The sequence below is a fragment of the Chelonoidis abingdonii genome, chromosome 9, assembly GCF_003597395.2.
Source record: "Chelonoidis abingdonii isolate Lonesome George chromosome 9, CheloAbing_2.0, whole genome shotgun sequence".
NCBI classification, from domain to species: domain Eukaryota; kingdom Metazoa; phylum Chordata; order Testudines; family Testudinidae; genus Chelonoidis; species Chelonoidis abingdonii.
In genome coordinates this window covers 39520528-39536562 of record NC_133777.1, presented here as the reverse complement: position 1 = coordinate 39536562, position 16035 = coordinate 39520528, and the positions used below count along the sequence as shown (strand labels likewise).

The following is a 16035-nucleotide window of genomic DNA, read 5'->3' as shown; positions in this document are numbered from 1 at the left end:
TCTAGTCCCAGAACCAGGCACAACAGAGTTTGGGTTTAACTGGGTTTAGTTGTGTCTGGTTGGGAACCTCGATGTGCATGATGACACACTAAGGGCAAACCAAAGCTTTAAATATTTGTATTAGCACAATTAGTAAAAATACAAATGTTCTGAACCAAATGAGAAAGTAGCTGTAATTTAAAACCAAGCTCGTTTCCGGTATCATCCTTGACACATACTCTCACCTTCTCCTAGAGGCCTAGTGGTAGGAGACACACGGTGTTCCATGCCAAGTGAGTCCAGTGGTCAAGATCTTGAGGTTTACATGGTGACTGGGCCTATTATAAGTCTGGAGGCTGCGATGAATATTCATATAAAGGCCAGGCCCACTTGGTGCATAACTGACTTCTTAACCCTGATAATGTCTTGTGTCCTTATTCTGTAGGTTAGTATATGAATGATCTCATTAATATTAATAATATAACATATGTCACTTTCATTGCCAAGACAAGTTTGTGGTTGTGCATTTGCAGATGTCCTGTCCTAAAATATCCAGAATTCGGCTTAGTCTGATTGTCTACAGGAACCTGGTGTTATTTTATATAAAAATCCCATAAAGCAAACTTGTCACTGTGGGCAATTCACTTATGCGATGGCTGGTAGACCTCAAAGCCTTATGCTAACTGCTTAAGCCAAATAGCTCACAGGGTGTAGACCTTGTAGGCTTCTTGCATTACTGCTCAGTAAAATACCTCTAAGCTATTTCTATGGACTAGGGCTCTTGGTCAGGGGTGCTAGCGCCCCCTTCCAGTTTGCCATGCCCTGATCCCCTTCCTCCAGGGCTGGTTAGAGGTGGTGCACCGAGCCCTGGTGTGTGAATACAAATCTATAGGGTTTGGGGAGCTGCTCCAGGTACCCCACCCTTGAACTCACATGTGGCAGTTGTTCCAGAGTGCTGTGCTGACACGAAAACCTCTGAACCTTGAGGGAGCTCAGCCCATTACACTCCCTTAAACACTAATGCTAAGAAGTAGGTTGAAATTCATGGTTACAGATGAAACAGACTGAGCCAAGGAGAGTTTGGCCGGTCAGAGCACGGGAAGGCGGAGTTCACTGCCCTGTCCTCTCTCCCCAGTTACTAGCTGACTCCTGCTATCCATGACTGTGACAAATCTGACCTGAGATCACTTCAGCCTTGGAGTCTGAGACAGCTGGTCTCATGATCTGAGCGCAAGCCTGATGTTTGGCAGCCAGTAATTCACTTCCCTGCTCTGCCACAGACATCCTGTGTGACCTTGGGCAAGTGACTAAGCATCAGATGTTTAAACTCCTAGTGATTTTCATACATCCATTGATTTCAATGGAGACAGGCCCACTCCATATAGGCACCTAAACGCCTTTAAAAATCTGATCCTTGGCTCCTCCATTCCCATGTGTAAAACAAGGCTAACGCCACTCACAGGGTGTGGTGCGGATGAATATACTGTAGAGTGTGAGGCATGCACCATTGATAGACTATTATCCCTTGAGTTGATCTGCTGACCAGTGGGTACCAGTTAATAGAAGGGAGGGGAGGTGTGTAGGATTTCTGGGAGGGTTGGAATTAATTCTGTATTGCTGTCAACCCCCTGCACCGAGTAACATGTAGCCCAGCCAGCGAATGGTGAGAGGCCCCTGTAGAGGAGCCCATGCTCATGCAAGTTCTTATTGTTCCACAGGGGAAGGGGCTGCAGTCCTACTCCGTTCCTTGGAACCTCTGCAGGGCCTGGACACCATGAAGCAGCTGCGAAGTGCTCAGAGGAAAGCATCAGCCAAACCCCTGAAGGACTGGCAGCTGTGCAATGGGCCCTCCAAGCTCTGTCAAGCATTTTCTATTAACAAGAGCTTTGACCAAAAGGACCTGGTTCGGGACACAGCAGTCTGGATGGAGCCTGGCTCAGAAGCACCGGGAGAGGAGGCTGTGGTGACTGCAGCCAGAATTGGTGTCAGCTACGGTGGAGAGTGGGCACAGAAACCACTGAGGTTTTATATACGAGGGAACAAATGCGTGAGTGTTGTGGACAAGAAGGTGGAGAGCGAGCAAGGTGCTGCAGACTAGAAGTGTGGGTGCTTTCATTAACTATCAGCCCTAGACTCCGCTCTGATGGAACTGGCCAGGGAGGTGGTGCTGGTTTGGACGGTGTTTTTAATAATAAATGTGCTGTGTTACAATGATATGAGTAAGGTGGGATGTCTGGTCAGTAGTTAGGCTGAGAGAGCCAGGCTCACTCCCAGCAGTGGCAAGCTCCTCTGGGGGTTCTGAATGTCACTGGACTTGTTTTGTGGGCATTTAGGGCAGGGCTCTTAACTCTTAGGTGAAAGCAATGAGATTTCACATGGCTAGAACCCTTCAACTGTAGGGGTGAGGGAGGGAGGTTAATAAGTATGGTGATGATTTTTTCTTCTACCCAGCCTGACTCATTCTTCTGCTTCCCTGCTGGTTGTCCCCAGCCACCATACCCAAAAATGCTCCTGTTTGATTTCTGCAGTTGCTAAGCCAACAACCACCCAGGTCCCTGAGCAGAAAGAAAGCCCAGACAGTCTGTGAAGGTGGGGAGGTATATCCCCTTTGGGTACAAGGACACACTCTTCCAGCTGTGGCAGCACAGCTACAAGCTACCCTCAGCATCAAACTCCACACTGAGCTAGTGACACACCAGCAACAGGGGCAGCACAGAGAGAGCTGGTAAAGAGAGGTATCAAAACTGCTGTGAAACACTCAAAGCCTACAAGAGGTGCAGGAAAGAGTTAAAGGACAGATTCACCAGGGTACTTAGGCACCTCACGATGCACTTATGTGCCTCAGGCCAACACTAAAGGCTTGTACACACTAGCGCTTACTTCAATATAATTTAAGTCACTCGGTAGTGAAAAAGCTACCCCCCCATGCGCCGCAAGATGCACTGACTGAAGTGCTGGTGTGGACATAGCTACTGTCAGGACAGCTCTCTCAGCAGCATAGAGCATCTACACTAGCAGCTCTATAGCTGCACTGCTGTAGCAATTCTAGTTTAGACTAGGGTGGAGATGCTACTGCCATTTTTAAAACCACTGCTCTGCTGCACCAATATCCAGTCAAAGAGTGTGTTGTTTATTCAGGAACACCAAGGTAAAACCTTTCTTCAATTCCGCACACACTGCCTGCGCAGGAAACAAGGAACCCCAGCCCAGTGGCAGGGCCTTTGGGAAGACACTGCACACTGGAACTTCACTTGTGTGCGCCTCTCTAGCCCCACTCCCATGCGTCTTGAGGGCAGAGCTCCGTCCACAAGCATGTCAGGGTTTACATTCCCCAGGCAGATGGTGAAAGGGAGGGAGAAGGGGTGACTTGCTGAGGGTCACTGGGAAGGTCAGTGGCGGGGGTACACCCTCTGACTGCTGCTACCCTGCTCCTGTATTAAACATTATATAAACAAAGTATTAGGACTGAGGGAGTGAAAACAGAGGAGCAGTTCCCCTCCCATACTCCATACAGTCACTTCAAGAGGGACTGGAAGACTGAAATCACAGGGTCCTCATGATTGGTCACTACCAGCACACTGCGAAACTTGTCAAAGAGCATGACCAGCTGGGAGCGGCGCATGTTCTCATTATACATGATCTCCTCCAAGTGGTGCCGTCCTCGGAAATAGTGCAGCAGCCTGCAAGGCAAGCAGAGGAGAAGGTGAGCTTGCACTCGCGCCTCTGCTGTGTGCACAGGACAGAGGTTCCGCGTCCCCATTACAAAACAACGCTTCAGCCCTTGGAACAAGATGGAGACTGAGCAGATCTTTTCAAGCAGTGGATTAACAGCCAGGTCTGAATGCTACAGAAATGCATTTCACTGAACATGAGCCCATAAAAGAGGGTTCACAGACTGTGAGTTGGGCAACTCCATATTTTACAACCTCCAAACACAGTTTGGCCCAATCTACTATCCAAGGTCCTGCCATGTGATCACTGGGAATCAGCTACAGTGTCTGCCCAACAGTTGTCCATTTCCCACTAAACTCCAATAATGCACAAGAAGTTCTGGTTTAGAAAAATACACTGGCTGAGATCAGCCCACGCTAAAAGATGACTAGTGCTAGGCTGTAGCAGCATCCCAACCTCCCCATGTGCCTAGTGCCTGCAACACGTGTGATCTGTATTAGGGCAGAGCAAGACACCAACCAGAGGCTTGCAACTCCTGCAGCCTTGAAGCTAAACTCCCTGCGCCAATGGATCTTGTTGCCTGGATTGCCAGATCTTTGGGGCTGGGATGCTTATCAGTAAACCGGACCCCAAATAATCCTTTCAGGCCCTGATCCCAGAGAGGAGACGCAAGATACTAAATACTACTCAATACTACTAAAATACTACTCAAGACTTATCACAGAATGACTAACTCAGAAATGCACAGGGATATTGTTTACAGTTAAAAAAAAGTAAATCATGTTAATACCTACAATAATTCATTTTAAGTAGCTTTCTTTGTATAAACATTGATCAAGATAAAGCTTCTCACAAGCATTCTTATAGCTTTTATGTGTAGTTCCAGCAGTCCACAGAGCATTGGTTACTTGGCAAGTTAATGTGCTATTGAAATACAAGGCACCAAGCCAAACCACTTCTCCCAACCCATCATCATTCCTGATGGGCTGCTGCTCAGCCCAGCCACGCTGCACCATGCTTCCATAGTGTATATGTATTGGCACTAGATTGCTATCATGAGAAACACACCAATGCTAGGGCACAAACACAGATTTCCTATAAAGGGGAGCAGGAACCTCAAAGAAAACCTTTGGACACAGTACAGGTAGTTTGCTGCTCTAATCCCACTTGTGGGGAGAGGAGCGCAGGCCCCCCCCACAGTGTACATGTGATACAATCCTGGGGTAAAAATGGAAGAGGACAGAATGCAGCAATCACAGTGAAAAGCCACAAACACTAGTTCCCTTCCAATTCTTCACCTGTTCTGCCTCTCCCATGTTGCCACAGTTTCATTCAGCCTCCAGGATATCAGCCTAGGAACCTTCCTGGCCTAGAAGAACTCACCTTTTCTCCTCCTGACACTTGCATGACTTACTTTCTAAACCTGCTAATAATACAGAACAAACATCCACAGCCCCAGAGAGCAGCCAGGCCCTGCCTGTGGATTTTCAACTGCTCTCTAGCTCTCAAATTTCCAACTCAAACCAGGAAACCAGATTAGAAATGCAAGGGAGGAAGATTTGGTTAAGTCCCTCGTTTTGCATAAAATGCCAAGTAACTGAAAAGTTTGTTCTTAGCAGGGAGCACGGAAATTCTGGCTGAGGGTACCAGGGCAAACATCAGGTAGCTTTAATGTCCACTGAAAGGAGGCAGGGCCTTTGTTTGTGAGGTCTCATCCAGAAGAGAGAGAGATTGTAGCAAATTCTATTAATCTTCCATAGAAAGAAAACCAGTGAGCCTACTCTGCTGGAGTTTGACTCGGGATTAGCACTATGACGGGCTCACTCTTCCCCCAAAGCACTGCACAAGTAGCTAATTCTGTCTCTGCCCCAGGTGCACAAAGGGGGATTATTCCCACTGGGAAATGGGGACTAGGGACAGAGTGCCTAGCTGCACAACACATTTTCCATGCTCACTCCCTGGCTTACACCCTTTATGGGGAGGCACAGACTGAATTAGAGTCGTACAGATTTGGCCACACAATGAATCAGTGGCAGAGGCAAGATGAGAGTGCTGGAGTCCCGCTTGCTGCATACAGAGTCACTGAGAGCCAGTAAACACTGAGGCACAAGGTCACTTTCCAGAGCAGAACTGCCTAGCTAGCCCTCCAAATGATCATTCGTACTCATGCTTCTCTGCTGAACCGTTCAGTCTACTCAGTATCTTCCCTGTGCTTTGCATATGCTATTGGAAAATGGTCCAACTCATCAGTGCCTGCACGCAGCGGCCCAGATTCACTTCACCAGGTTAGTACATACATAGTCCAGGCTGTGTCGAGCATTGTTAACACTGTCATGCCCTAAACCTACCCACTGATGTTAAAACACTGGGGATGGAAAATACCATTCAGTCTTTCTGTTCCAGGACAGGACTGGCCCTGTGGAAACACTTTCTTCTCAGCTGCAGTTTTGTAATCTCCCTGTTGCCCTACTTCTCCGGATATTCACCTCAGTACCAGCTGCACCAGGCCCAGGTTACAAAGGGGCCCTGACCCGCTCTGCTTGGGCTGCAGTAAGGCACTGCTAGCTCTTCTCTGTCCCCCCCTGCGAAGCCAGAAGCTTCATCCTGCCAGCTCCTGGGGCTCCTGCTACAGGAGTGGGGCTTTGGGGGAGGGAGTGGAATTGGGGTAGGGTAGAGCAAGGGCAGGGTCTGACTCCTGCACCAGCCCTGACTCCTGCACCCCCTCACACACCCTCCTGCCCTGACCCCTGCACCCCCCTCACATATCCCCACAACCCCAAGCTCTACTGCCTGACCCCTCACATCACCACCACCCCCACACATGTTCCTCCATGCCCCGCTAGGGGGGTGCACCAGACTTTTTTGGTAAACAGGACATTTTTTTGTTTGTTCTTGCCAGCTGATCAGTTGGCAAGAGCAAACGGGATAAATGCCTGTTTCTGTCAAAAAAGTCAGGATGGCTGGGACTGAGCTTAAAAGGGAAACTGTCTTGGCCAAACAGGTACATATGGTCACCCTATCTCCAGGCAAGTGGGTCCTGAGGGAGTCCGGCCAGGCCGGGGGCTGACCCTGGCCTGGCAAATTGCTAATTGCGCCACTCCCGAAAGGCCAGAGTGATTCCCCACCCTGGCATTGGACTGGTCCTGGCTGCACTGTCAGCTCAACCTGGCAGATGCTGTCACCTTCCAGCAGGGCTGGTGAGTGTGGCCACGGGCAGGGTATGAGGGAGTGGGTCTCTGGAGGTGTGTGTGTGTGGGGGGGGCTGCTGGCCACTGAGGGATGTCTTGGGGGTGAGGAGGGAGGTCTGTTTTGAGATGCTGGGCAGTGGGGGTCTGAGTGGGGTGCTGTGTAGTTGTAGTGGTGGGCTGTGGGGCAGTGCATTGGGCAGCAGTGGTGCAGCTGTGTGGCAGGTGCTGGGCAGGGGTGGTGGTGTGCAGGCCCCTCTGCATTTGTGGTGGAGGGTTTAGGGGGGAGTGGGGTGCTGAGCATAGCAGCTCTGGGGGACAATGGGCATAGGGAGTCGGGGCTGTGTGGCACGGCATGGGCCCACCCCCGAGCGGAAGGGACACGCTGGCAGCACAGGGCTGGGTGGGCCAGTGTGCATCTGGCAACTGCTGGTTTGTATACAGAGCCTTTGCACTGGGCTGGGTGGAGTGGGGCCGGCCCCACCGTTCTACGCCCCAATGCCCCTGGCTGGCCCCTTGCTCTGGGGACCGACCTCCCCACACCATGCTAATTTGCCCCCATGGGGGCAGGGGGAGGCACAAATGTTTGGCGCTGGGCCCATAAAAGGTTAATTCAGCCCTGATTCACCCAAAATACACTCTCGTCCTATTGGCCCTGGAGAACTATCAGGGAGGAATAGCTGTGTAACAATACGCCCTCCTGCACATTCCAGATCCTTGGCTGTCCCTTATGAGTCATCCCCTCCAGCCCTGAGTATTTGTGTTACTCTGCTCCAAATTCTTTACAGTTTGTTGTCTTTGTTCTATTGCCCTCTGCAGGTGCCCAGCGCTGAATGCTGCAATCTCACCAGTCACATAAAGAGGAACTAGCATCTCCCTTGTCCCTGACATAAATCCTCAGTCTGAGGAGGTACAATTAAACTGACTTCCATTCCAGCATATCACATTGCAAACTCATCTCTACTTCGATGTTCATCTTCATCCCTTAAGCAGCCATGTTTACATAAAACAATTAAAAACAAGTTTCCTTATATCTGCTAAAACAGAGATTGCCAAAAAGAAAATATCAATCTGATTTACCTTCCCACTATTTATGCTCTGCAATCACTTTTTGCATTCTTTCTTGTTGGGCAATGAAACTAGGTTAGTTAATTTCACCCTGAGGTGCTGGCCAGTACTGCAGTGTTTGGGGTGCTAGCACAGCAGTTGAAAATTTGTTTAAAAAACCCAGGACCAATAAACATGTGACCATGGTTTTTAAAAAATGTCAAGGGAACAATATTTTTTAAGGCTCAATTTAAACAAGTCCTAACTGTAGAGCCAACTTGCTCAGATAGCGTGGCATAAGCTTCATCCAGTATCACTACTCCAATATTTCTCCCTCCCCTCTGCCTGCATGAGCTTCCAATTATTTCCCCCCACAACTGCTAGATACATTCTTCCAAGCTGAACCACACTATGTCTAATCGTGGCAGAGCCTTTTGTATTATCTTTCTGCACTGCGGTTTGGAATCACTCCTAACTAGCATCAAAGTAGTAAAAAAAAATAGGGAACTTATTAAATGATCTATTCTACTTCCTCCCCATCGCCTGCCAGTGCAAAACTGCTTACTGCAGTGGGCAGTATTCCCATCAGTATATTTAAAATAGTTTCTTGGGCACAAGTGATTATGATTATAATTGTCAATGATGCAGCTAAAGCAGGAATGTTCAATACACATATTCATTGTGCATTTGGAAAGAACCATGGAAAGGCTGGGCTGGAAGGGAGCTCAAGAGGCCATCTTGTCCGTTCCTCTTTCCCCCCACACTGAGGCTGGATTAAGCTAACCTAGACCATCCCTGACAGATATCTGTCTAACCTGTTCTTTAAAACCTCCAGTGATGGAGATTCCACAATCTCTCTAGGTAGCTTGTTCCAGTGCTCAACTCCTTAGAGTTAGACAGTTTTTCCTAATAACCAACCTAAATCAATCTTGCTGCAAGCTAAGTTGATTATTTCTTGTCCGACCCTCAGTGGACATGGAGAATTGATCACTGTCCTCTTTAACAACCTTCTACATATTTGAAGACTTATGTCCCCCCTCATCCTTCTCTCCTCTAGACTGAAACCTTTCCTCATATTTTCTAAACTACTTATTTTTGTTGCTCTCCCCTGGACTCCAATTTGTTCACATATTTCTGAAAATGTGGCACCCAAAACTGGACACAGTACTCCAGCGAGGGCCTCACCAGTGCAGAAGAGACTAAAACAATTATCTCCCGTGTCTTACATACAACAGTCCTGTTAATACATCCCAGAATGACATTGGCATTTTTTGCAATTGGATGATGTTTTCATATCAGATAATGATGAAATATTTTTCATTCCAACAGTAATTATGGAGGATGTTAAACAGTATCAACTAAAGTTAAATATTTTTTATAAATCAGCAAGTCCAAATAAGTCACATCAAAAAAGAGTTTTCTGGACAGTTGATGTTACTATTTAATAAATTTTGTAAGAATATTGACGTTCCAGAGGACTGTAGAGAAGCTGATGTTATTGAAAAACAAACAAACAGGATAACCCAGGTAATTTATAGCTGGTAAAGGTGATTTATAGCCTGATGTTATTCTTAGGGAAGAAAAGAAAACCAAAACAAAAAAAAGCTAATATGGAGCATAATTAATACCAATCAACATGGTTTTATGGAAAAAAATGTCAAACCTAATGTTTGATGAAATTACAAGGTTGGCTGATAAAGGTAAATTACTGACATAATATATTTGGAGTTCTGTAAGGAGTCTGAATACTTCACAATATTCTTATTAAAACGTTAGTATGATGTAAAATCAGTATAGCTCATATTCTGGGGAATCATTCAAGGGGGTGGTTTTGGGGGGGGTCCTACAGGGATCAGCTCTCAATCCAATGCTATTCATTATTTTTATCAATGAACTGAAAGAAAATATAAAACCATTGCTACTGAAGTTTGCAGAAGATGAAAAGACTGGTGGGGTGGTAAATAATGAGGACAACAGGTCACAGATACAGAGCAGAATCATACATTAATGAACAAAGAATGCAGGCCACAGTTATAGGCTGGAGTAATCAGGACCGGCGCCAGGGTTTCTGGCGCCCTAGGCGCCGGGCCATTTCGCCGCCCCGTGCACGGGTCTTGTGGCTCCGGTGGACCTGCCGCAGCATGCCTGCAGCACATCCACCGGCCACGGGACCAGCGGACCATCCACAGAAACGCCTGCAGCAGCTCCACCAGAGCTGCGAGACCAGCAGACCCTCCGCAGGTACGACTGCGGCAGCTCCACCGGAGCCACCTGCCGCCCCGCCCCCCCCCGCAAAATGCCGCCCCCCCCATAATGCTGGCGCCCTAGGCGACTGCCTAAGTCACCTAAATGAAAGCACCGGCCCTGGGAGTAATGTATCCTGGAAAGTAACAATTCTGGAAAGGATTAAAGGGTTATGATGGAAACCAAACTCCACACAGTGTAATGTGATGCTATAGCTAAGACAGCAAATGTGATCCCTGGATATAAAAATGGGAAAGGTAAAAGTAGGGAGGTGGCATTACCATTGTGTGCAGCATTGGTGAGACCTTTACCAGATACTGCACCAGTTCTGTGTCCACATCTTAAAAAGAATGTTGAAACATGAGAAAGGGTTTAAAGAAAAAGCCACAAGGATGATTTGAAGTCTAGAAAACATACTCGACAGTGAGAGATTTAAGCAGCTCTAATTGTTTAGCTTGCAAAAGAGAGGGGAAAAGAAGTGACTACATCACAGTCTAAGCCCTGGCCTACACTATGCGGTTAGGTTGAATTTAGCTGTGTTAGGTCAATTTTATAAGCAACACGTCTACACAACCAACACTGTTCCGTCGACCTAAAGGGCTCTAAAAATTGACTGCTGTACTCCTCTCCAGCAAGGGGAGTAGCGCTAAAATCGACCTTCCTGGGTCAAATTTGGGGTAGTGCAGATGCAATTAGATGGTATTGGCCATTGGGGGCTATTGCAGATTGTTCCAGTGTGACCGCTCTGGACAGCACTTTCAACTCCGATGCACTAGCCAGGTACACAGGAAAAGCCCCGGGAAATTTTGAATTTCATTTCCTGTTTGGTCAGCATGGTGAACTCAGCAGCACAGGTGACCATGCAGTCCCCCCAGAATCGCAAATGAGCTCCAGCATGGACCGAATGGGAGACACTGGATCTGACTGCGGTATGGGAAGAAGAATCTGTGTAGGCCGAACTCCGATCAAAAAGAAGAAATGCTAATATATATGCCAAAATTGCACAGGGTATGGAGGACAGAGGCTACAACAGGGACACACAGCAGTGCTGCATGATAGTTAAGGAGCTCAGGCAAGCCTACCAGAAGACAAAGGAGGCAAGTGGTCACTCCGGGTCAGAGCCCCAGACATGCCGCTTCTATGATCAGCTGCATGGAATTCTAGGGGGGGGACCCTACCACTACCCCACCACTGTCTGTGGATGCCTGCAAGGGGGGAGTCTCACGCAACAGGGAGGAGGATTTTGTGGATGAGGAAAGGGAGCAGGAGAATGCACAGCAGGCAAGCGATGAATCTGTTCTCCCCAGCAGTCAAGACCTTTTCATCACCCTGAAGCCAATACTCTCCCAAGGCAGGAACCCGAACCTGAAGCTGGAGAAGGCATTTCTGGTGAGTGCACATTTGTAACTACAGTACAGGGTTTAAAAGCAATTGTATTTAATGTTTGATTTGCCCTGAAGACTTGGGATGCATTCACGGCCACTACAGCTACTGGAAAAGTCTGTTAACGTGTCTGGGGATGGAGCAGCAATCTTCCAGGGACATCTCCATGAAGCTCTCCTGGAGGTACTCTGAACGCCTTTGCAGAAAGTTTCTGGGGAGGGCTGCCTTATTTCATCCTCCATGGTAGGGCACTTTATCACACCAAGCCAGTAGCAAGTAGTCTGGAATCACTGTAGCACAAAGCATGGCAGCGAATGGTCCTGGCTTTTGGTTGCATTCAAGCAACATTTGGTCTATATCTTTCTGTATTAGCCTCAGGACAGTGATATCATTGATGGTCAGCTGGTTGAAATAGGGGATTTTTTGTAAGGGAACAGTAAAAGGACCCAGTTCCTGCTGGGCTGTTTGCGCTTGGCTAAAAGGGATCATCCTTGAGAATAGCCACATGGTGGGGGGAGGGGGAGAAAGGTGTGTGTGCTGCACATCCACTCGAAAACTGCAGCCCCTCCTTTTACATGGCAAACCCAACCGGCATTGCTTGCTATGGGAAAGGAGGGTGCTGGAGTCTGAAACCATTCCCACATGTTATGAAGGCGGAAGAAGTCAACCCCCTGTACTCTTTGTCTTACCATGGCTGCCTGGAAACCAAATTCTGTTGCCCAGCTGTGTGTGATGTGTCACCATACCAGCAGGCGCTCAGTATAACAGGCAAAATGCGACCTGGTACTTCAAGCACATGTACTGTCTGCTGTGAATTGCTTGATTCACTGTGAAAGAGTCTCCCTTCAGTTCTCAGAAATGTATCATCTTAAAATTTTACTCTCCCTTTTTATCTCCCTGCAAAATGTTTCTGTGCTCCCCCTATCATCTCCGTCCCTGACATTATTGCAGATTAGAAGATGGAAAAATGCACTCGCGATGACATGTTTTCCGAGCTCATGCAGTCCTCCCGCACTGATAGGGCACAGCTGAATGGATGGAGGCATTCAGTGGCAGAGGCCAGGAAAGCATTGAGTGAGCATGATGAGAAGAGGCAGGAGGCGATGCTGAGGCTAATGGGGGAGCAAACAGACATGATGAGGCATCTGGTGCAGCTGCAGGAAAGCCAACAAGAGCACAGACTACCGCTGCATCCACTGTATAACTACCTGCCCTCCTCCCCAGGTTCCATATCCTCCTCACCCAGATGCCCAAGAGCGCAGAGGGGGAAGAGGCTCTGGCACCCAGCCACTCTACTCCAGAGGATGGCCCAAGTAACAGAAGGTTGTCAGTCAAACAGTTTTGATTTGTAGTGTGGCTACAATAAGCAATGTGGCCTTGTCCTTCCCTCCTCCCCTACCCCACCCAGGCTACTTTGTCACGTATCTCAGGTTTTGTTTTTGTTTTTTAAAATCAATAAAGAAAGAATGCTTGGTTTGAAAACAATAGTGACTTTATTTCCTTTGCCAGCTGTGATCTAACAGGGGAGGATGGCTTACAGGGAATTAAAATCAACAAACGAGGCAGGTTTGCATTAAGGAGAAACGCACACAACTGTCACACCGAAGCCTGGCCAGTCATGAAACTGGTTTTCAAAAGCCTTTTTGATGTGCAGCGCGCCTAGCTGTGCTCCTCTAATCGCCCTGGTGTCTGGCTGCTCAAAATCAGCTGCCAGGCGATTTGCCTCAACCTCTCAGCCGCCATAAACGTTATGTCTATTCCACAATGTGTGTGCATGCTGGCCACGTGCACCGGTGCCGGAAGTTTTTCCCCTAGCAGTACCCATAGGGGGAAAGCGCCCCCCGCGATTCCTGGAGTGGCACCTGCCTGGCGTGGTATAAGGGGAGCTGCGCGCTCCCCCCACCCTCAGGTCCTTCTTGCCAGACAACTCCAGAGGGGAAGGAGGGCGGGATGTGGAATGGACATGAGCAACGCATCTCGAAGAACAGCAGTTATAGAAAAGGTAACTGTCTTTTCTTCTTCGAGTGATTGCTCATGTGTATTCCACAATAGGTGATTCTAAGTTGGAGGTGGGTGGGAGTTCAGAAGTTCCCAGGATGGAGGACAGCCTTGCCAAACCCAGCATCATCCCTGGTCTGGGGGACGATTGCATAGTGCAAGGTGAACATGTGAACCGAAGACCATGTGGCAGCCCTACAAATGTCCTGGATGGGTACGTGGTCGCCAATGGAGCAAGGCCTCCCTCTCCAGACCCCCGAGAAAGGAGTCAGTGTATTCCACAATAGGTGCAAACTCCTAGTGCAGTCAGTGCACCAGAGTAAACAGCAACTTGCACCAGTACAGCATAATCCAATTTGAAAGCAGGCTAGGCTGCACCAGTCCATAGCACAGGTTCCATCAGTGCAGCACATAGGGGTTTGTACCAGTGCAGTTATATTCATGGCCTAAAACTCAATGCAGACAAGACCCTCCTATCCTGGCTTTGTAAAGCATGGACTACATTTATGGGGCCCACACAGAACCTAGGCTTGAAGTTCCTGGGGCAGCAATCCTGTCTTTTGTCTCTAAACAGCTGTACATTGATGGTGGTGTATAAATAATAGAACAGGACTACAGCATAGCAAAAAGGCTTCCACCTCCTCTCCCCATCTCTCCATTCAAAGGAGCAAATTCTTGGAAATGACTCTGCCAAGTGGCTTGCAAGAGGCAGTGAACTGACAGTAAAGCATTAATTGGCTTAGAAAGCACTACCTGATGTTCAAGGAAAGAATGTCCCTAATACATTACAGACCTAGCTCAAGAAGCTCCTCTGTATCTGAACTTTACTCTTGGAATAACCTTCCATCTCTCACCCACTCAATACTTAGGAAAAGAATTTGGATCTTAATCCTCATCCAATGCCCATGGGGCTAACCTCTGTCAAACTATGTTATTCCACGTTCTGTTTAAGGTGTCTGCCCTCACGAGAGAAATCCAAGTACTGGCTGTGCATAGTAACAGACAGGCACAAGTTCTGTGATGTATTAAGCAGACAGCAGTAAGTACTTCAGAGACAATTGTCATAGGAAAATTTATCAGAACCAAAATGTATTGCTCTTCTAAAAATAGGCACTCTCCCTGTATTCATCCTGAACTATTCTCAGGAGGGCAGTTACAGTACATTTAGCATGCTATTAATTATGCAGTTACAGTAGGAGCTCATGCTGGGATACTGACAAACACAGCAGAGTTCTGTTTCCCACAGCATGAGACTCATCATCATGCACCACCCACAGTTAAAAGTCAAGTGAAAAGCACAGCTGATCCAAGACCCCTGAAAGAGGAACCATGTGTGGAATAAACGAAGTATCGCTTTGCTCACTGGCTCAGCTCCTCTCTGATGTCCTATATTTATGCACTCAGTGGTGAGTACAGAATTGTGCACAGGGAATCATAACGATCATTTTGGTCTCCTGATTTGCAATTGGAAGAGGGGAAGTGAACAACAAAGAACTCTCTGAGTCTGTCATTTACAGACTCATGGACGGTGTGTGTAATCAGCTTTCTTTAATGAGAGCAGAACAGTAATAGCCCAGACACAATTTCATAGAATTTTCAAAAAAGTATTTGATCAGAAGACACTAGATTTTTTTTTGGTGTAGGTTTTGTGGACACCTAGCCATGGATGGGGACAGAGAGTTCTCAAATGGCCAAAATATTTCCACCTGAGTGGACATCTCAGAGAATCCACATCCTCTGAATCGGTGGTATGCTACCATCTCACAGTTAAACAAAAGGAGCAGCAGAGGCATACTTTAGTGCAGGACAGTAACTACATCTGCAGGATTCAGGAATTCCCTACAAAACATCCATGATCTCCACTGGTCCTGTTGCAGAGAACTCCGCAGCACAGAAAGCAACTATTTGATTCCCCTAGTGGTCTCTTTGGGATACTTGAGTACTACTCTCCTAGCTACACATGCCAGGGGAGATCCAGTCAGGGATGACTGGGTGATCTAGAATGTATAAGAGGAGCGGTAACACTTCCCCTGGGCCATTCCTTTCTCCACAAGTATGAAACCCAGTGAACGCTAAATTCCTGGGATGTCACTGTATTTTCAAATGCTTTTAAAATACATTAACTTAAAAATCTCTGGACATGCTAACAGGCCTGTAACTACACCATGCGCATTCACACACCAGGGTCTCTGCTTTGAGGCTCTCTTTAGCTTGTTTTCAGGTTATGCACATTCCATTTTGTGTTCTCAAGAATGAGAGACTCTCAGAACCACACAACAAGACACAACTGGTGGGCAGTCAGACTTGAGCCTGCACTGCCCATCAAGGGTCTCAGAGCCTTTACATACATCCAGAGCTTATTAACAAAATATTCTTGGGGAACCAATTAAAAACCAGGCCAATAGCTAGTGCCAGGCCTGGTCTACACTACGCGTTTAAATCGATTTAAAGAGCGTTAAATCGATTTAACGCTGTACCCGTCCACACTACAACGCCCTTTATATCGATATAAAGGGCTCTTTAAATC

The 16035-nt window shown here is 47.6% G+C and overlaps 2 protein-coding genes across 21 annotated transcripts in view; one reads left to right on the top strand and one right to left on the bottom strand.

Annotated features, from left to right (window-relative positions):
• The window catches only part of MPG (N-methylpurine DNA glycosylase), a 43298-nt gene extending 41105 nt beyond the window's left edge, over window positions 1-2193 (top strand). For all 3 annotated transcript variants that reach the window (XM_032794651.2, XM_032794649.2, XM_032794650.2), the window contains one exon: window positions 1698-2193. In XM_032794651.2, coding sequence (XP_032650542.1) covers window positions 1698-2077 — 380 coding nt within the window. In that variant the 3' untranslated portion in view covers window positions 2078-2193. The remainder of the gene's footprint in view (window positions 1-1697) is intronic.
• NPRL3 (NPR3 like, GATOR1 complex subunit) overlaps window positions 1-16035 on the bottom strand; it is a 137131-nt gene that overhangs the window by 9020 nt on the left and 112076 nt on the right. For 17 of the 18 annotated variants that reach the window (XM_075069408.1, XM_075069417.1, XM_075069404.1 and 14 more), the window contains one exon: window positions 102-3659. In XM_075069408.1, coding sequence (XP_074925509.1) covers window positions 3494-3659 — 166 coding nt within the window. In that variant the 3' untranslated portion in view covers window positions 102-3493. Of the gene's footprint in view, window positions 1-101; window positions 3660-16035 lie in introns of those variants that run through there. The other variant, XM_075069421.1, reaches the window with a different exon arrangement.